Here is a 19,939-nt window from a genome sequence, read left to right on the forward strand (position 1 = left end):
ATTAGTCGGTTTCCTGCAATTTCACATCAATGCCTAGGAACAGGATTCGTCAAATTGTATGCGCCAGGTGTATCTTGGCTGATCAAAGCTTCTCAAAGTCACTGGAATATTATGAACGCTATAGCTGGCGTTTGAATGTTGGCACATTAGATTCATCAAGGTTTGCTTGGTCATGGCCAAACTATTAAAGTACAGCATGCCCACTGCCCAAGACTATTGCATGCCTTTTGGTCCTCATCGTCTAACTGCTACAGATGCTCCTCCTCTCTTATTTCCTATTATTCTTTTAGTCTGTCTGCTACCTAAATTTTGGGCGGGGTTGCTATTTTCATGCGCTGCTCTTTCTTCACAGTACTGGCCTGTCTGGCCTTCAGTCATGCGGGCAGCTTCAAAGGTATCGATGACATGTGGTGTTTTGATCTTGACGAAGCCCACAAGGCTGACTGGATGGACACCATTGTGGACGACGTGTCTCTGACGGCCCTGTCCATTCCTGGAACCCACAACTCCATGACAGATATAGTCGAATCCAATTATTCACAGACCCAAAACATGCCCCTAGACCAACAGCTTATTGCTGGCATCAGATATATCGATATTAGGTGCCGATACACCCACCACGATATGATGATTTACAATGGGCGTGCTGCTACTGGCTACAATCTCGAATACGTCCTAACCACTTTGTTTAACTTTCTCGATCATCACCCTAGTGAAGCCATCATTCTCCACATTCAGAAGCGTGGCAGACTTGATAATTCCAAAGCATTTCTCAGATCGATGGAAGGACACTTTGGTTCTGATTCTGAATTTGGTCAGCGTCACATCCAGTATTTGTACTCTGGGTACGACGATAATGATGGTATCCCTACACTTGGCGAGGTTCGCGGCAAAGTTGTTATTCTGCATGATTATAAAAGCAGTTCGCCCGCGCTTTATGGCATCCCCTGGAACTCAGATACTGTCTCGAGTTACAATCCTAGGCTTACTGTTAGTCCCCTTTTGCTGAACCGGAGATGGGACGCCATCAAAACTCATCTTAGCCGAGGTCGCTCCCAAGACTTGACCAAGCTGCGTATTACCTACACTACTCCTAGTGCAGGCGTCAAGCCTATTAATTTTGCTACTAGAAATCGTGGTGGTGTTGGGATGAACAGACTTCTTGGACACTACCTCTCACTTGAAAAGGGTAACTGTTTCGGTGTTGTTGTCATGGACTTCCCTGGCTATTTTCTTGTTGACCAGATCTTGAAGCTTAACGACGATTATCAGGTCCCTGAGACTGATGATTATCAGGTCCCTGAGACTGATGATATTTATTCGTATCGCAGTGATGAGACCGCTGCGGAAGAGTTTGATTTTGACGAAGTTTATGATGGCGACGCTCCCCCGGCCGAGACTAGTGATGATGAGGTTGGTGGTGATGGTGACAAGCCCTCTGGCCTGGCTCAATAAAATGATATTGCCCTTGCTACAAACTATGCATCAAGTTCTATGACCTTAAAATATCGATATAGGAGAAAGCAAGACATCGGCCGTAGGACAAATAGACTTCGGGTCCCCGCTGCAAAATCTAGTGTTGAACAAGCTAGTTCTCTTGTAGCTATAGAGCTATTTGTAGTGGAAGTGGTGGTGTTGTACTCACTTGTAGATTATGTTGTAGAATTGCTTGTATTCATCCCCCTCTCTCTCTCCTTCGTCAACCCCTGAGTACTTGGACTATCAGATATATATACTTGGGTTTATAGTTACGTATCCTTTCCTCAATGTCTTCTTAGTAATGTTCTGACACACCCGATCGTAACGATATACTCAGAGTATGACTCTCATCCTAGCCCAAGTCCTCCATTTCCACACCCTCAGATCCTGCATCGCATTCCCTAGTCTCCCACACCTGTGCTTCACCTGGGATCCTCACCCTCAAGGATTGTCTGAAGGCCGCGTATTCTTTGTCCAGTAGTGGCCTTGTCAGCCCATCCGCTGGCATCTCCGATGTTGGCAAGTAGTTGACAGCTATGCGTTTTCCCTAAACTTCTACTCGTAGCCATTTATTTGCTAGGTCGATATGCCGCATCCTTGAGATCTGTGGAGCGTGCATATTCGTCACTGCCCTGATTGTCTGCTGATTGTCACAGTGTGTCTTCAGCATTGGCGGGATAGGATCCCACATCACCTCCCTGCACACTGACGATGCTGCAATCAATTCTGCTTCCGACGTCGAAGTAGAGGCGACTGTCTGCTTGTTGCTTTTGGCGAAGATGACTGTCGAAATGAACTTAATTAACTGCCCCTGTGTACTTCTGAGATCTGATCTGCCTGCAAAGCTTGCATCTGAGTAGACCTGGAATTTCGGGGCCAGTGTGGTGTCTTTTGCCTCTATTGCCAGAAAGGCATCCTTAGATTGCTGGACATATTCCATCATGTCGAGTAGCGCCGCCTAGTGTGTTTGGCCTGGGCTCGCTGCATGTTCCGGGGCAATGCTGACACTGAATTTCAAATCCGGTCTTGTGTTATTGCTAAGCCATAGAAGTCCTCCCACTGTTCTTAAGTCTGAGGTCACAGCTATCAGCTAGGTTCCTTGGGAGCCGGTGGTTTCGCATCGGACATGTGGCCACACGTCTTTTCCGATCTTGCAGGTAGGTCCCCCATTTGTTCAACAACGTTCTGATGTACGCATATTGGTTTGCTCTGATAAATCGTTTTCCATCTGGACTTGCAAATAGACATGGGTCTTCCGGTACTGGCTTCAAGTCCGTCAATTCCGTGATGATCCTCGTGAAGAGAGCATTCCATAGTCATAGACTTTCTCTGAGACCAAAGATCGCCTTCTTTATCCGCAGAATGTGATCCTTCTGACCACTAACAAGCATTTTCATGTAAATGGGCCTTGGGAGTGTCGCATTCATAAAGGCGTTGCATACATCCCACTGGGTCACACTCATGTTCTTCCTGAGGGCAAGGACTAGCATCATGCGCAATGATACTGACGACAGTGTGGCGGCATACAGCACTGCTGATGGATCTTTCGGTTGTTGATCCCCTCGAATCGCAAGTACTAGCGCAGCTGCTTGCGCTTCTATTCAACCTGGGACTCTTAAAATGTCCATGCTGATCGAATATCACGTGCTTGCATACATGCACTCGATTTCAAGAGCAAAGCCAGACTTACATGCAGCCATGCTATGCATCAATCTACACTCTGAAAAAAGCATAGACACGGACTAGGCCAGCGCGTATACGTCGCCATAGGTACTACAGATATGGAGTTCTTCCGAATTGAAGTCTGAGGGCGAAGGCATACCGAAGTCCATAGGCCCGGCGAGGCCAGCAGTGATATGGTCAGGATCAATCTCACCAATTACAAGAGCAATGGTGGCTGAGCCAAGGACCTTCTTTAGTGGCCCAATGGCAAGGTTCTTTATGGTATATACATCCATGCAGTCATTGTAGATAGCCTTCATCTTGTAAAGGTTTTGAGCATCCTGGGAGCTCAGATCTATACCAGCAGGCAATGGCAATGGATCCTCGCCAATTTCGCGAATGATTCCGTTGAAATGGTCCTGAATTAAAGTGGTAGTGCTGACTCTATGTTGGCCAGGCTTGGGCTCATGTTTCAGACGCCAACCACTGCAGGCGGGCGAGCTCTCAAACTGCTGCATGGGTCTAGATCAGTATAGTTTGGAGGCAAGTTGGAAGGAAGGTCTGCAGCAATCCGTTGGCAGGCAGGGGTGTTGCAGTATCTAGGGTTTGATGTAGGGGCAGCCTCATGGTCTGCTGTCTATGATGCAGATTCACTTTGAGCGTTGATTGCATAGGCCAAGAGGCCTAGCACAAAGACAGAATTGAATTCCGTGATTTTGAAATATTGAATCCATGTGGAAGTATATAATTAGATCTAGGCCAAGCCAACGAGAAAGCGACACAGCAAATTAGAACAACGGAAGAGCACAACAAATCTAGTCTCCCTATCTTAGGCAAGGCAAATATCATTGGTTAAATGGAGCCAACTAAAACCATTGCCGAGAGTGGGTTTATGCTATCCTAGACAGCGTGAAGATCTTCCTACAATGGCATAAAATGCCCCCAAAATCTTTTCAACTTAATGGGAGCACTGACGAAGTATAGACAAGGCCAGGGCGCCTCCCAAGCCTTTTTGCTGCCAAACAGTTAGCCCGTGTCACTAATTCTGCATCTCCGCACGGCGCTACAAGTGCCGATGAGGTGAAGGTCAGTTATCTAATGATGAAGAAGACGGTGAACAACAAACATGCTGAGTTACTGCTTATATCTTTCTATTCACACTCTTTTCCTTTAGTTGCCTGGGCGCCTCCGTCTATTCCGATGCAGTGCTGGGAAATAGCCCTTGTTCTGAACAGGAGGAACTTGTAGAATAGATCTTAAATGTTGAATCAGTTGGATTTATTAAAGGGATAACTTCTACACCACGTCCCTTGCATATTGCTCCTGAGGATACATGATAGGGTGTCAACCCTATCATGGATCTTCAGCCACAAGAGGTATGAATAAGTGGGGCATGTATGGGACGCCACTTAACCTGGATAGTGCGCCACGCAACAGAAGTCGAGGTGTGGGGCTATGTGTCCATTTTAATTGGCTGAATCATGCCTCTTAGTCCTTAGTCTTATATCTCGCCAACAGTTTGCAAATAGCCTCTATTTTGGCTGAATTGGGTGTAAGTGAAATAGCTGAGTTCTGGTGGTGGAATCGAGGCTGGTTAGTGCAAAGCAGTGCACTACAACTTGTAGCAAGGCTGGCCATAACTCAAGAACATGTCGAGGTGCTGTTGGAATACCTGGGAAAACAATAGTGGTTAGATTTGATTGATCCAATGCTATTTTATGTTTTTGTGCCATGTTGTTTGTTTCTTCAGGGTCGATATCTTTGGTGAACTCGCTTAGTTAGTGCACTCGCTGGTCACACACATTATATCGCATGATGTTTAAATACCGCTGTAAAATGAAAGTAGTCTATGGTGGGATGAATAGGCACCACTACAGAGTTGAGCTACACAATAGGGAGAAATCGGGAAAATGAGTCGGAAGAAGGCAAACATCAGAACATCCACGTGCAGCATTTCATGCATCACCTGTCTCTCTATATGGGCATTGGGATTGATGCGTACATGACACGCAGCCGTTCCCGCCGATGATGAACCGGTAATAAATAATTGCCGAATTATATTCAACCATCACATACCCCCTATTCTTCATGCTTGGGTACTATTTACTAGGAAAGAATTGCCAACGGGGCATCTCTGAATGCGCCATTCGCCATTGTCACCAGGTCTGGCTTAGGCTTTCTTAGAACATGATTATATCAACGTAGACGTCGGACCTGTGATCAAGTTACTATAGGGCCATATGAGCAGAGGTATGACATTTCCCAAGTCAAACTTCTCAGACAGGTTGGAGTTATGAAATCACTAGCCGCCCAAAGCACCCTAAGAAGGTAGTACCACGCGATCGGTGTAATACGGTACGCAGCAATCAGGCCGACCTAAGATCTCGGGGGTTGATTTTTAAAAAATAACACCGCATGCCGACGCTAGGCCCAGGGCCTCTATGTGCTGAAGAGCTCTTGGCAAGATAGTAGTTCAGAGGATTTAGAGCCCAACTCTATTTATAATTACCCTCCAACTTAATCTCGGGTAACGTCGTGTCCCCAGCCAGAGAGGTCTTTAGAGCTGATGAGCAAGCTCTGGATGTTGTGCACAGGGCTAAATTGGTGAAGGAGTCTATTCTATTTGATTGTGGCAGGCATCACTTGGGGGCCGTTGGATATCAAGTATTAGTCGGTTTCCTGCAATTTCACATCAATGCCTAGGAACAGGATTCGTCAAATTGTATGCGCCAGGTGTATCTTGGCTGATCAAAGCTTCTCAAAGTCACTGGAATATTATGAACGCTATAGCTGGCGTTTGAATGTTGGCACATTAGATTCATCAAGGTTTGCTTGGTCATGGCCAAACTATTAAAGTATAGTATGCCCATTGCCCAAGACTATCGCATCTCTTTTGCTACTCACCATCTAACTGCTGCAGATGCCCCCCCTCTTTTATTCATTGTCGTTCTTTGATTCTGTCTACTACTTAGCATTTAGGCGGGTTTGCTGTTGACATGCACTGCTCTTTCTTCACAATACTGGCCTCTCTGGCCTTCAGTCATGCCGGAAGCTTCAACGGTATCGATGACATGTGGTCTTTTAATCTTGACGAAGGCTACAAGGCTGACTGGATGGACACCATTGTGGACGACGTGTCTCTGACGGCCCTGTCCATTCCTGGAACCCACAACTCCATGACAGATATAGTCGAATCCGATTATTCACAGACCCAAAACATGCCCCTAGACCAACAGCTTATTGCTGGCATCAGATATATCGATATTAGCTGCCGATACACCCACCACGATATGATGATTTACAATGGGCGTGCTGCTACTGGCTACAATCTCGAATACGTCTTGACCACTTTGTTTAACTTCCTCCATAATCACCCTCGTGAAGCCATCATTCTCCGCATTCAAAAGGGTGGCATACTTGATAGTTCCAAAACATTTCTCGAATCTATGAAAGGACACTTTGGTTCTGATTCTGAAATTGATGATCGTCCCATCCAGTATATCTACTCCAGGGACGGCGATGAAGATACCATCCCTACACTTGGCCAAGTTCGCGGCAAGGTTCTCATTCTGCAGGACTTCAAGAGCAGTCCGCCCGGTCGTTATGGTATCCCCTGGAACTCAAATACTGTCTCGAGTTACAATCATAGGCTTGCTGCTAGTACCCTGTTGCTGAACTGGAGATGGGACGCCATCAAAACTCATCTTAGCCGACCCCAAGACTTGACCAAGCTGCGTATTACCCACGCTACTGCTAGTGCAGGCGTCAAGCCTATTAATTTCGCTACTAGCAATTATGGTGATGTTGGGATGAACAGACTTCTTGGTGACTACCTCTCACTTGAACAGGGCGACTGTTTCGGTGTTGTTGTCATGGACTTCCCTGGCTATCGTCTTGTTAACCAGATCTTAAAGCTAAACGACGATTATCAGGCCCCTGAGACTAATGTTTTTTATTCGTATCGCATTGATGAGACCACTGCGGAGGAGTTTGATTTTGACGAAGTCTATGATGGCGACACTCCCCCGGCTGAGTCTGATGATGATGAAGTTACGGGTACTGATGACAAGCCCTTTGGCCTAGCTAAATAAATATATATTGCCCCTGTTACAAATTATTGTCAGTAACCTAAGTGAGGGCTAGTATCAGACATAAAAGGTCTTCTTCCAAGGCCCATGTGCTTGATCTAGACATGGTAGTGATGGATGTATAAACCGGCTGAGATCCGCCCCTTGGACTAGATTTAGATAGATACAGAACAACTTCAATAATCACTTATTCCTTCTTCCTTCTCTTTACAGGACATTCAGTACGTCCTCCCAATATCTACTGTTAGATTCCATAGTTGATGTAGCTACACTTCTTGGCTCCTGTAATTTCTATTGAATCGGGCTGCCAGCTAGTATGAATACCAAGAGTAAGGACTATCACAGACGACACATTCAAGCTTCAGTTTAGCTAGGCTTCAAAGAGAACAGGCCTCAGTGGGATTCTTTTCGTAGTGACATATTTTTATTTATTTGTACTGCAACCTTCGCCACCTTTTCATTATTAACTTCATCATTTCTTTATGCATCAAAAACCCAGATTCGTAACATAACTTTCTAATACTGGGTAGGGGCAGGAATAGGGTTAGGGTAAGAGTTGGTGTTAGGGCTGGCGTTGGAGCCAGAGTAGCTGGGGGATGGAGGGGGTTGCTGGCTGTAACCCTCGGCAGTGGAAATCTCTTCGTAAAACTTGTTAAACTTCAGGATCTGCTCAACAAGATTCTTGCCAGGGAAGTCCATGGAAATAACTCCAAGACGAGCTCTCCTGAATCCGAAGAGGAATTCATTGGAATCGCCCCCCTTGGTGTCCTTCAGGAAGATGCCAAGACGGCCATTCATGCCGGGATTTTTCTCATCGCCAGTGGCAATGCTAATGGGCTTAGAGCCAACACTAACTGTCATGTCAGTGATGTACAGCGTCTCAGCGCTCTTTCTAGAAAGACCTTCAATATGCTTCCTGACGGTGTGCCATTTAGCTCCCACCAACAGCTTGCCAACTCCAAACTTGAAGTGGTGGTTAGAGATAAGAGGAGAGCTCCAGGGGAAGCCAAAAACGCCGCTGGGTTTAGTGTCAAAGTCCTGCAAGATAAACAGCTTGCCACGGAGATCGCCAAGAGTCGGGAGAGTAGTGCTTGCAGGAGTACCTCTATTGTAGACATACTGGGCAGCACGATTGCCAATAGGAGTTCCAGGGTTTAAGTATCCACGAAGCAAGTCCGTGAAGGCCTGGGACCCGTTAAGCAGAGTACTCTTCTGGATGCGTATGATGACAGCTTCACGACAGTGGTCATCGAGGAAGTTATAAATGGTGGTCAATACCTCCTCGAAATTGTAGCCAGTCTTGCTGGTTCCGTGGTATACCAACAGATTATTATCGGTGTTCTGTAGGGTGATGTCGATGTATCTGATACCACCAGTAAGCTGCTGGGCCAAAGGCGTGTCCTGGCCTCGTAGAAGGCCGTTATCTAGTTTGTCCGTCATGGAATTATGGGTGCCAGGGATAGACAAGCTTGACAGAGGCGTGTTGTCCTTGATGCGCTGCATCCAGTCAGCGTACTGGCCAGAACCGACATTAAACGACCAAGGGTCATTAATATTCTCTTCAGAGCTCTTGGCGTAGGTGAAGGCTAGAGAAGCCAGGGTTGCTAAGAGAGAAAAGCGCATATTGATATCAGGGTCAAAGCAAGTGCTAGTAGTACAGAAGCTCAAAGATGGGTAGCAGACGAAAGAAGGGAAGAAAGACGAGAAGACAAGACGAGAAGACAAGAAAGAAGACAAGAAAGAAGACAAGAAAGAAGACAAGAAGAGAAGGCAAGAAGAGAAGGCAAGAAGAGAAGGCAAGAAGAGAAGACGAGAAAGAAGAGTAGAAAGAAGAGTAGAAAGAAGAGAAGACAAGAAAGAAGACAAGAAAGAAAACAAAAAAGAAGATAATAGAGAAGACAAGAAGAAAGAAGAAAGAAGAAAGAAGAGGATTGGTGAAGATGTGCTGATGAGTGAAAAAAGGAGATGTACTACGTTAGACAGCGGGCATGCCATCATATTAATAGTCGGGATCTGGACCGGCTTTGGCAACCTCACCTCGCTGAAGTCTAAAACCTAGTGAAAGCCATCATGATAGCCTAGCGATACACCCGAGTAGCCTTCGTTTGGTTGGCTAGAACCGGAACGATGATGCTATTGTCGCTCCTGCTCCTCTCGTGCTATTCCCAAGAGAGAATGAACAAAGGGCCTATGATTAGCTGGCATGAATCCTTGGAATATCTCGAAAACACCAAAAGCATGGTGTAGCTGTCATTATTAGTGCATGTTCCGTTTAGTGTTTTTTCATGCTACGGCACATGCACATCCTAGAGTGAAAACATATGTGAACTCGGCTAGCTGACCCTGGTTGTTTATTTCTGTCCCCATCCTTCAAGCTACGCCCAAGCTAGGACCGTCCAAAAAAGTTCTTCGTTAGTCAGATCACTCTAATATACACGAAGTCTCGGTAGTGGTCATCTATCTATTCATATGTAGCATAGAACTACGCCCTGGCCATAGCTTAGAGTGATGCTCATGTGGATTTTTTTCTTCTTTTCTGCATCAGATTGCTCTCTAGTATTTTTGCTCGCTCACCCCTTGACTTGCACCCTTCATGCCCTCGTTTTTGTAGTTTCTGCCCAATTTTGGCGTTCCAGCTGTTAGGCTAACAGGCACATGCTTTCTAGGCCAGAGGCTATCTACAGCTAATGTAGCTCGCCATCCAGTCGAACACTTTTTTGACTCTTGCTACTTTAAATATTTCAGCTGCCAAGCACTTGTTATAGCGTATGAAGTTCTTTTGTTTCTTTAGTCTCTGAGCATATTGTCACGTCACAGCTAGCTTTGTGACATATGCCAACACTTAAACTTGGGGGCCTCTAACCATACAAGTCTTGAGAAAGTTCTAGCGCTGATTTATAAGAGAAGCCATTATTTTTGGTAGAAATACCCCTGGTAGGGGCAGCACTCTCGCCTGGAATTATTCTAATTTTAGTTACTTTGTCTAACTACGCCGCCTGTCGTTGTGTTTTCTAATTGTCTGATTAGAGCTATCTGTTGCGTGGCGCACTAATCCAGGGTAAGTGGCGTCCCATACATGCCCCACTTATTCATACATCTTGTGGCTGAAGATAGATAATAGGGTTGACACCCTATCATGGATCCTCATGAGCACTATAAAAGGGGTGAAGTTCAAGGACGTAGTGTAGAAGTAATCCCTTGAATAAATCAACTGATTCAACATTTAAGATCTATTCTACACTATCTAAAACTTTCACACTGACGGGACAGGAGAAAATATAATATACAAATCATGTGATTGACCGATGTTCTACCGAATCGTGGTAGATGGTCAACTAGAGCTTAGTAGAGCATTCACTTGATGTTGATCACATTCTAGCATGCTAACCTTTTTTCGAGTTAAATTATGCCATGTAAATTCACAATGCTGCCACCAAGAGATGAGAAATAGGAAGTAAAGGGATAGTAGAGGAAGAATCTGTTGAATGGATGAGACGACAGGGTTGATTTTCTCGGGGATTGTAGGTAGTGACAGATCCCAACACCATCAGCCACTGGAACGCGAAGCTTGGCCAAGATTTCCTTGACTGCACGCTCGGCTACTGTCGGAATAATCTACTGAATTCAGTTATATCACTTTAGAAGTCACTCGTGATCCTGTACAACCGCACGTGGAACCGTGCTGGTATACAGATTGATCGAATTGGTGAAGCTTGTTTTCTATTCATTCTCTAAAGTGTTAAGTTCTTCCGTCATGGACAACTAAGCTGAAGTATTCGGGCTCGGGTTTACCCAGGGTTAACCCGACCGAAGGCAAATTCCCCACAATACCCATCCTCCATGCAGTTCATCCAACATTTCATCCAACACTGGGCATTCTTTAAAAGTCGAGATGCCCTTCTGCTGTCTTGCATGTAAAGTGAGCCAAAACAAGAAAAAAAAGATAAAGATCAGGGAAAGGAATTTGAGCCGTCGTTCATCAGTGGAAAAACTAAAACACAAGTGTGTAAAGCTAAAGACAGAAACCAGCAAAGTCAAACACTCATGTAAGATCAGAACCACTTGGCCCCAGATCCTCTGTGATGCGTATAGAGTGTACATGTAGAATAAGGACCACTTGGCCCCCTTATCCCACAGGTGAGGTAAGCATGCCATCTGCATCGAGTACCTGGTCAAGTCCTTCATGTCGGAAGGAGGAAAAAGAAGACCCCATAGGGCGTGAGTGAGCTGAATGGTAAAAACGCATGAGGATCCAACACCCAGTTGCACCAAGTACAGTCCATGAGGTCTAGGCGCCTCCCTCTGGAGGGCGCTCCACACTCATCTGCTCGGTGACGCTGATCCGGTTGGTGTCAATCAACCTCGTGAGCGCGTCGCAGGCCTTAGCCTGCACCTTGGTCATCTGGTCCGCTGGGTTCTCACCACCAGCGATCCATTTTAGCTCTGCCACCTCGCGGCGTTCATACGCCTGGCGCATCAGCTGGATGTCGATCATCAGTCGTTTTTCGGTGGTCGTCCCGAGCCGCGTGATTGCGTCGAAGATTGACTTCGAATCTGTGCACAATACCAGAGGCACCTTGCGCTTGTAGATCTCGTCGTATGTGGCCTTCAGGCATGCTGCGACGTCAAATCCATGCACCAGCGCGTATAGCTCTGCCGCCAGCACGCTCCTTGTCACCCGCTTGCACTTGGTTGACGACCAGTGCACAATGTTTGCCTTGCCCTCCTCGTCGGCCAATGCAATCACATAGCCGATCTGCGAGGTGAAGTCATTGTTGTTGGCGAAGGCCGCGTCGGTGAAGCACATGATGCGCATCGTGTCTTCGTCCAGCTTGACATACCTGAGGCCTCGGCCTGCATTGTCCTTCTGCCATTGCAAGCGCAGGTTCAGGGCCTTGACTTGCTCTTCGTCAGGATTGGTATGCTGTGCCGCCGTTGACATATCAAAAGACGCCTCGGGTTGGCAGACAGACGCGACATATGCCCCACGAGCTCTCTGGGCCACGTATTGCTCTCTGCAGGTCAGTGGTTCGGAAATCTTGCCACGTGAGCCCCGGTTGACCTTGGGTGTGTTGTCGATGGTGTCAATGTTCATCACTTGGCGCTCTTGGGAAAGATAAAGACTGCCGTCGTCCATCATCGACAACAGGCCGCCGTTGAACTTCAGCCCATGGGATTTGGAAAGCTCCTCGCGATTCTTAGCCAGGAATCCCGCCTCCTTCAGGGCTGCTGCTTCACGCTGGGCGAAGTTGTCATCAGACAGAATCAGAGTGTCATCTGTCTGCAGGCCGACCATCCCACACTCACCGTCCACGGTACTCATCATCAAGCAGCTGTCGTATGTGGAGGGCCTCATCTTCAGCTTCTCGATATGGTGCTTGCTGTAAGTCGCGAACCAGTGGTTGCCCGCTTCCGCGATTCCGTATAACGGTTTGAGCACCCTCAACACCTTCTCCACACCAATGCCAAGGATGTCCCTGACCTCCTTCTTCGGGTCGAGGTAGAATGCTCTCGCAAGCTTGGACAGGGATTGGACGTAGGCCTGACTGATGTCCCTCATGAGGAACCTCACCTTGCCGCCCTCGAGCCGGCATGCTCCCACCGAGATCAGTGCTCTCTGGCTCATTCGCTGGATCGTTGGTGCCTGGGTCAGCACTGTCGATTTGTCGGCGTCCGAGTGGCCGGAGACCACGAGCCGTGACTTCTCGATCGCTTGAGCCGTTCCTGCGTGCTTGACCTCATCGACGAATCGTGCTTTGAACAGTCTAGTGCGGGGAGGCACTGACTCTCTCGTCACGATTTCGAACACACCTTTCTCCAGCAAACCATTCACTTCCGTCTGTCGTGAATGTATGAAATCTGGTGCCGGAGCCGACGCAGATGAGGATGGGAAAGTGCCATTGTCTTCCTCCTCTGGTGTCCCCGCAATCCAGATCTCGCCGCCGGTGGCCGTTGTGATAGCGGCGTACGCTGCCGCTGCACGTCTCGGTCTGCCTCTGCCTCGCCTCGGTGGCTGTGGCGCCGTCTCAACCTCAGTGTCAAGGTTGTACGGCTTGACTGACGACCTCGCCATTGTCGTTGTCATCCCGTTGCCGTTGTCAACCACAACCGTGCTGGCGTCCGTGCTCACAACCGTGAACGGCCCACACCATCCTGGTACGCCATTGCCAGCATTCTCTCTCCACGTCAGTACCTGGGCGCCGATGGCTGGAATCTCCGGATCTGGACCGTTCCTCGTAGCAAGAGCCTCAGTGACCTGTCTGTTGCTCTTGAAGCGTTCCAGTTCCGCCATGGCCATCTTGATTGCCCTGGCCCTCTTTGTCATGGAGGGCGAAGGAGTGCTGGCGGATGTCAGCCGTGGATAGGCGCCAAACACCAGCATCGTCGGCACGAGACCTTCCGGGCCGCTCGTATCGTTGACTGCCTTGACCGCCATCTGGAGGTTGAGCGCTCGGTCCACTCCGCTGTTCTCCTTTGTCATCACGCTGAATGCCCTTTTCAGCATGGCATGGGCTCTCTCAACCTTGCCCACTCTGTGGTGAGCTTCCGTAGCGACTCCCTTGGTCACAGTGCCAAGAAGCCTCGCCTGGTCTGAGAACTCAGCACCTGTGAAGGACGTGCCCTGGTCGTGTACGATGACATCCGGTGGTCCTTGGTAGGTGTCAATCCAGCACTCGCGAAGCATGTCCCAACAGTGCTTTGCTGTCATGCTGCTCAGCCATCTCGCAGCCGAGAATCCGGTCGCCTCATCCACCACATGTAGGAAAGGCATCCTCCTGTGGCTCTCCCCATCCTCCGAGATCCCAGTGTCCATGTAGCCGACGTCCACATAGATCACGCTGTTGAATGCGGGATCGTCGCCATGGATCTTGAATCGGAATCTCTTGGGTGGTCCCTCGTGTGTCTGGCATTGATGACAGAAGTCCTGGATCTTCTTCAGGTCCTCATGTGTCGTCGTGTCACCCAGCTCGGCCTTGCGCAGAAGCGCGTGCAGCTTTGACACTGACGGGTGGCCGAAGCGACGATGCAGTCGACGGAGTTCCTGTTCCGTGAAGAACGAGTCGCCTTCTCTGCCGTCATCCCTCCCATTCCCCTGGGGCATCTCAGGAAGATGCAGAAAAGCATGTCCGAACCGACGGAAGACATTCACGTGGACGGCGCCTTTGACAAGCTTGTTCTTCGTGTTGTTGAAGAACGCGCCAAGCCTGTCGAGGTCGGCCAGTGACAGAAGGAAGGGGGTGTCAGCATCCATCACGTGGAAAGTGACCGACCCCACACCGGTGTCGATCACAGTCGTTCCCAGGCTGGACGCCTGGCCCATGCCGAAGCGCACCTTGATGTGGCCCTTGGTTGCTGTATCAAGTGCCAGCTCCGGTTTCAACGCTTGGAGCGCCTTGAACTGACTGATGCCTGCCGTCGACACCTTTGCAGCTCCGGTATCGATGATCAAGCCCATGAACTCGTCAGAAGAGTAGCGGGATCCATCCTTGGCCGCGGGCTCCCGCTGGGCATGGCTCATGCCCCGTGGAGCCGAAGCGCCGACCAGCCAATGGTGGACTTTGTTGTCGTCCAGCGCGTCCAAAGTCTCGCGCCCGTTGCCATCTACCCACGTCACATAGGTCTCCGTGGTCTGGTCTGGGCCAAACTCCTCCTCCTCTTCCGCGCACCCATGGAAACTTCCATACTCCATGTCGAAGGCGTCCATGGCATATACGTGTGCCGGGCCAGAGGGCTTCTTGGTGCGCCACTCTGCCATGTGCCTGTCTCTTTCGGCCTTCGTGTGTCTGTTCATGAAGTGGCCTTCCTTCTGGCAGATAAAGCATTTGCGAAGTGCTCGCCGCCCATAGAGCTTGGGCTTGCTGAACCTCCTGTCCACCAGGAGTTGCTCCACGTGAGCATCGACATCCTCCACGCTCATTGGCCTGTTCGCGAAAGCCGAACCACGCAGCACCAGCTGCTGCCCCCTTCTCTCCACGTTCGCCGCCTGCAGATCAGCCCTGAGGGCGTCGCACACATGAATTGCTATGTCCAATGCGGTCATGTTGGAGTAGCCGTAGCGACTCGACTCCTTGGCCGTGGCGTGATGCTGCCGCAGGTTGGCCAGGAGTCTATCGCGCAGGGCGTCATGTCCTTGGTAGGTGGGGGAGAGAGAGAGCTGTCCCCTCTCCAACCACTCGTAGAATGCAAAGACGATCTCATGCAACGGCCTGCCGTCACCCTTATCGCGGATGAACTCATCCAGCGAGTACTGCAGCCAGCGGTTGTCACGCGCCAGCTTCATCCCTGCATTCTCGAACCTACGCTCCATCTGGATCATCACCGACTTCCAGTCTGTCGCATCTGTCGTGATGACCAGCTCCCGACAGAGGTCGCGCGCAGGGCCCACAGCCATCATGGAGGGTAGTGCATAATGCAGGTAGTGCTCGTCTAAGCCATACTGTCTGCACTGGTGAAGAAATACCCGGAAGCGATGCCAGAGGCTCACCGAGTCCATCGCGCCAGAGAATTGCTCCTCCTTGGGCCAGGTCTTTTCCAGCAGAATGAGGATCTTCCGCTGCTCAGTCTCGTAGGCATTGCTGTGCAACGACGGGGTACGGTACTCAAGATGAGCGAAGTCCCTGACCTCGGTCTTCTCCTGCAACGCACCCAAGTTGATCTTCTGCTCCAGAAATGCGTCAGCGTCTTTCCTCACGCGATTGGTCGCGTCTCTTTCGACCTTGTCCGCCATCGTGGCGCTCTCCTGCCTGTATTCCTCGCGCACGTCCTGCGTCCCCTTTGTCACATTTCCTTGCTTGGGCTGTGCAACACGGACCGCTCGTTCTTGGGTAGGACGAGCACCCTGTGTCTTGTCTTCCAGGATCCACTGCCTCACAGTCCACAGATCCCGAGGGATCTTCTCCTTGGTGAGACGCTCCTGCAGTGCGCTCTGCCCTGTGTAAACCAGTGAGATGGTATCGTACTGCTTCATCATCTCGTCAGTCCACTCATCGACGGGGTGCGAAGCCACCTCGATCGAGTTCATCATCGAGCCAGTGATCCGATGATGAGGGACGTAAACGCCATGGCGTATAAGTTCGGAGCGGAGTCGGGAATACATGCCTCCCAGGTCTCTCCATTCGTCGGCCGTCCATTCGCCGAACACGTCGAACAGCATGTCACATGCGCAGTCATCCATAACCTTGTGAGAGTCCAGGATGTCGATGATCTCTTGTATCGCCTTGATGCGCTCATCCCTCGTTAGCGATGAGCCCATCCGCGTCGTGGCCCGTCCGTCTGACGTTTCGGACAGTTGACTTATAATGGCTGAGCGTGTGTCGGGGCTTCCTTGGTTGCTTTCGTCGCTCATTCTCCGGGGGATGTTGTCGGGGGGGGGGGGGGGGGGTTTGATGCGGGGTCGTTGTTGAAAATTTTCTTTGAAGGTTGTCTTTCTCCGGAATTCCGTAACCTTGCTGTTCAGAACTCTACCGAGAACTGATCAGTGTCGGAATAATCTACTGAATTCAGTTATATCACTTTAGAAGTCACTCGTGATCCTGTACAACCGCACGTGGAACCGTGCTGGTATACAGATTGATCGAATTGGTGAAGCTTGTTTTCTATTCATTCTCTAAAGTGTTAAGTTCTTCCGTCATGGACAACTAAGCTGAAGTATTCGGGCTCGGGTTTACCCAGGGTTAACCCGACCGAAGGCAAATTCCCCACAATACCCATCCTCCATGCAGTTCATCCAACATTTCATCCAACAGCTACACTGTTTTGGGCTGGCATATGTGGTGGCGAAGTGACTACATTGATTCCGTTTTGGGCTGCGCAGGTGTTGACTTTCTAGATATTCACACCAAGTGCCGTTGTCCAGCATGGGTTCAACTGGTTTGCGGCCTGTCTGGCTGCTCCATGCCTTCAATTTGCTGATGATTATATCTCCAGCCTTCTTGGTAGTCTTAGGAATTGCTGGTGCAATTCGAAGTCTTTTATTTTCACTTGTGAAGACGACAAAATATTTGCAATCGTTGACAGGGGTCCATTTTGATATCAAGGGGCCCTTTAAAGCAGTCAAGAAGGACGGGTTGGTGGCCAGGCTGAGAAGCCAGAAATTGCTAGAGCCCCCTCTGCAAGTGGGTAGCTTCCTTCCTGTCGTACAGGCAAATGAGTCTATTTGTTGAGGACTCCCTGTGGAAAGGAGGGCCGGGGGTCTGATGGGATCCTAGCCCGAGATTCAAAAAACCTTCTGAAGCAATAATGGTGAAGGCCTGGAAGACCATCGACGTACTTTGAGGCCTTAGTAGAGTCTTCTTTGTAATTCTACTAAAGTCAGAATTGCCAGTCATGAGAGCTTGTTTGGTGGTGCAGCTGACATATGCGACCACCACATGTTATCCTATGGCAAACAGGACAGGGTTGGATAAGCTAGAGGCTTTGCTCCAAGACGGAATCCGCGCAGCCCCGACAGTTTATGAAACGACCATCACGCTGGGCCTATACAGATTCGCGGCTTTCCCAAGGCTCAAAATAATCTGTCTAGAAATGATACGGGCGGGTGGGATATGCGCATACAAATGCAACACTGACCATCCCTTGCATATAACGACAATAGATGGCACTATAAACAAGGCTAAGGTAATGCTCCCTTTCCCAATCAGAGATACCGAGAAACTTACGCCAGGAGGGGTGGGACTGAACCCTCGAGGGCCGGGGTCGATAATATATTTAACAATAATCATTTCCTGTAGATCAGATAGTTTGCACAATTTAGGAACAATATCGCCGCGAGAAGGTTTACGAAGGTATCGATCACGGAGAGTGTATGTTATTAGTTTGAAGGTAGTGACGCGTCGTAGTCAGCGAGCAGGTTTGTTAGCCATTTCTTCAACACCACGAAGTCGTGGAGGAAGTCCTCGCTAAGCTAGGTCGAGAGTGAGCCGGGAGATAATCTGTTCCTCTCGATCAGAATGATGCTGTGATTTAGGAATCATGTAATCCCGAGATTAAATACCGTTGTGCCGGAGTTGTAACTTATAATAGCCCATTTCACATGTCCTTGCAGCTGCCCGCAACCAAATTCTGAGTGATTTTGGAGGACAGGCAGGGCAAGACGTAAGTTAGCCTGATTATTTTGCTGAAGAGTATTGAATAGATGAGAATTGATTGATCAAATGGAAAAAAGTAGAGTTGTTTGATTGTTGGTGCGCATAAATGTTTGGTGTAGATGCTCGTCACGTACGTTAGTGTAAGAGCAGGAATATTGTTTTAGACATTAAGCTAAAATATTGATACGCCTTACGCCTCGTACGCTATCCATGACTCTCTTCTGCCTCCAGATTACCATCCAACCCCGTCTTCCTGAGGACAACATCCCGAGTTATGATCACCGCCTTGACACATAACGGACCTCTGTAGAGACGTTGGGTGTATGTTTGCTCTCGTGTGTTGCTTTGCAATTACAGTAGAATTTAAGCAGTGCTGGCAGTACCAACGGAAGCTAACACCCCACTCAGATCACGAGGATAAGTATAGGATTTAGCATCCCGATAGGCTTTGTTAAGTAGCAGGATCCGATTAACGAGATACTGACCAGGAAAGTCCATGACAACAATACCATGGCAATAGCCGTCGAAATTCCTGAGATATTGACCCAGATGTTTGTTCATTCCAACTTTAGGAGAATTTCTGGCAGCAAAGTTAATGGGGAACACACCAACACTAGCTGTAGTATGCGTTATGCGCAGCTTGTGGGAGGGGTCCGAGGGAGCTTCGCTAAGATGGGATTTCACATCATCCCAGATAGAGTCAATAGAAAAGGTACCAGCAGAAAATGTACGGCGATAGCTAGACACGGTATCTGCGTTCCAGGGAAGACCATAGCGGCCGGGAGTACTGGTCTTGAAGTCCTCTAGGATGAAAACCTTACCGCGAAGCTCGCCTAGAGTAGGTACTGTAGAAATGCGATCGTCGCCCTTGGAGTAGACACGATCGGCGGCACGATTACCGAGGCCAAAGTGAGGGATGAAGTATGCTTCAAATAATTGCATCAACGATTGGGAACTTTCAAACACTCCACCCAACTGGATGCGTAGAATAACGGTTTCACTCTGGTGTTTGTCTAAAAAGTCGAATATCGTCTCCAAGACATTTCCAAAAGTGTATTTAGTGTTAGAAAGTCCATGGTAGACCATAAGACCCCTTTGGGTATCTTTGCAGGTAATGTCGACATATCTGATGCCACCAATAAGTTGTTCCTCCAGAGGCACGTTTTGCGTCTGCATCAGCTTGCTTGTAAGCTTGTCTGTAACGGAATTGTGGGTGCCCGGGATGACGATATTTGACAGAAGCTGAGAATCAGGGATAGTGTCCATCCAATCAGCCTTGTCGCCTTCGTCAACATCAAAAGACCACGCATCTTTGATTTTGTTGAATACGGCGGCTTTGCCAAAGGCCAGACAAGCCAGTGTTGCAAAGAAGGAGAAGCGCATCTCGATAATAGAACTAATCAAGAACTTGCCTCAGGTTGCCGTGTAGATGGACAAGTTCGAAAAGGGTAGATTGGGAGAGAGTATGAGTGACAGTGAGATGATGGAGAACAAAAGTCATATTTAATCATGGGGAGTGGACAAGATGCCATATTAATAGTTCGACAGTGACTGGGCTTTTGGTGGACTTCACTTGATCAGATTTGAGTTTTAGTGTTAGCCACGGGAAAGCCCAGCCATGCG

The 19,939-nt window shown here is 48.8% G+C and overlaps 6 protein-coding genes across 6 annotated transcripts; 2 read left to right on the forward strand and 4 right to left on the reverse strand.

Moving 5' to 3' along the window:
* Positions 1-405: 405 nt before the first annotated feature.
* Positions 406-1,455, forward strand: HOO65_080114 (1-phosphatidylinositol phosphodiesterase; the record flags this gene model as incomplete). Its single annotated transcript, XM_071001447.1, has 1 exon — positions 406-1,455. The coding sequence occupies one exon, from the start codon at positions 406-408 to the stop codon at positions 1,453-1,455; it is 1,050 nt and encodes a 349-aa protein (XP_070856345.1).
* Positions 1,456-3,221: 1,766 nt separating this feature from the next.
* Positions 3,222-3,659, reverse strand: HOO65_080115 (Endothelin-converting enzyme-like 1; the record flags this gene model as incomplete). Its single annotated transcript, XM_071001448.1, has 1 exon — positions 3,222-3,659. The coding sequence occupies one exon, from the start codon at positions 3,657-3,659 to the stop codon at positions 3,222-3,224; it is 438 nt and encodes a 145-aa protein (XP_070856346.1).
* A 2,478-nt stretch (positions 3,660-6,137) lies between these two features.
* On the forward strand, positions 6,138-7,232 carry HOO65_080116 (1-phosphatidylinositol phosphodiesterase; the record flags this gene model as incomplete). Its single annotated transcript, XM_071001449.1, has 1 exon — positions 6,138-7,232. The coding sequence occupies one exon, from the start codon at positions 6,138-6,140 to the stop codon at positions 7,230-7,232; it is 1,095 nt and encodes a 364-aa protein (XP_070856347.1).
* A 513-nt stretch (positions 7,233-7,745) lies between these two features.
* Positions 7,746-8,852, reverse strand: HOO65_080117 (1-phosphatidylinositol phosphodiesterase; the record flags this gene model as incomplete). The annotated part of the gene is made up of 1 exon (XM_071001450.1): positions 7,746-8,852. One exon carries the CDS (start codon positions 8,850-8,852, stop codon positions 7,746-7,748), a length of 1,107 nt encoding a protein of 368 aa, XP_070856348.1.
* Positions 8,853-11,517: 2,665 nt separating this feature from the next.
* On the reverse strand, positions 11,518-16,575 carry HOO65_080118 (Ribonuclease H-like domain; the record flags this gene model as incomplete). The annotated part of the gene is made up of 1 exon (XM_071001451.1): positions 11,518-16,575. One exon carries the CDS (start codon positions 16,573-16,575, stop codon positions 11,518-11,520), a length of 5,058 nt encoding a protein of 1,685 aa, XP_070856349.1.
* A 2,104-nt stretch (positions 16,576-18,679) lies between these two features.
* Positions 18,680-19,699, reverse strand: HOO65_080119 (1-phosphatidylinositol phosphodiesterase; the record flags this gene model as incomplete). Its single annotated transcript, XM_071001452.1, has 1 exon — positions 18,680-19,699. One exon carries the CDS (start codon positions 19,697-19,699, stop codon positions 18,680-18,682), a length of 1,020 nt encoding a protein of 339 aa, XP_070856350.1.
* Between the last annotated feature and the right edge of the window lie 240 nt (positions 19,700-19,939).

Source organism: Ceratocystis lukuohia (assembly GCF_044167205.1).
Source record: "Ceratocystis lukuohia strain C4212 chromosome Unknown Supercontig8_pilon, whole genome shotgun sequence".
Classification (NCBI taxonomy): domain Eukaryota; kingdom Fungi; phylum Ascomycota; class Sordariomycetes; order Microascales; family Ceratocystidaceae; genus Ceratocystis; species Ceratocystis lukuohia.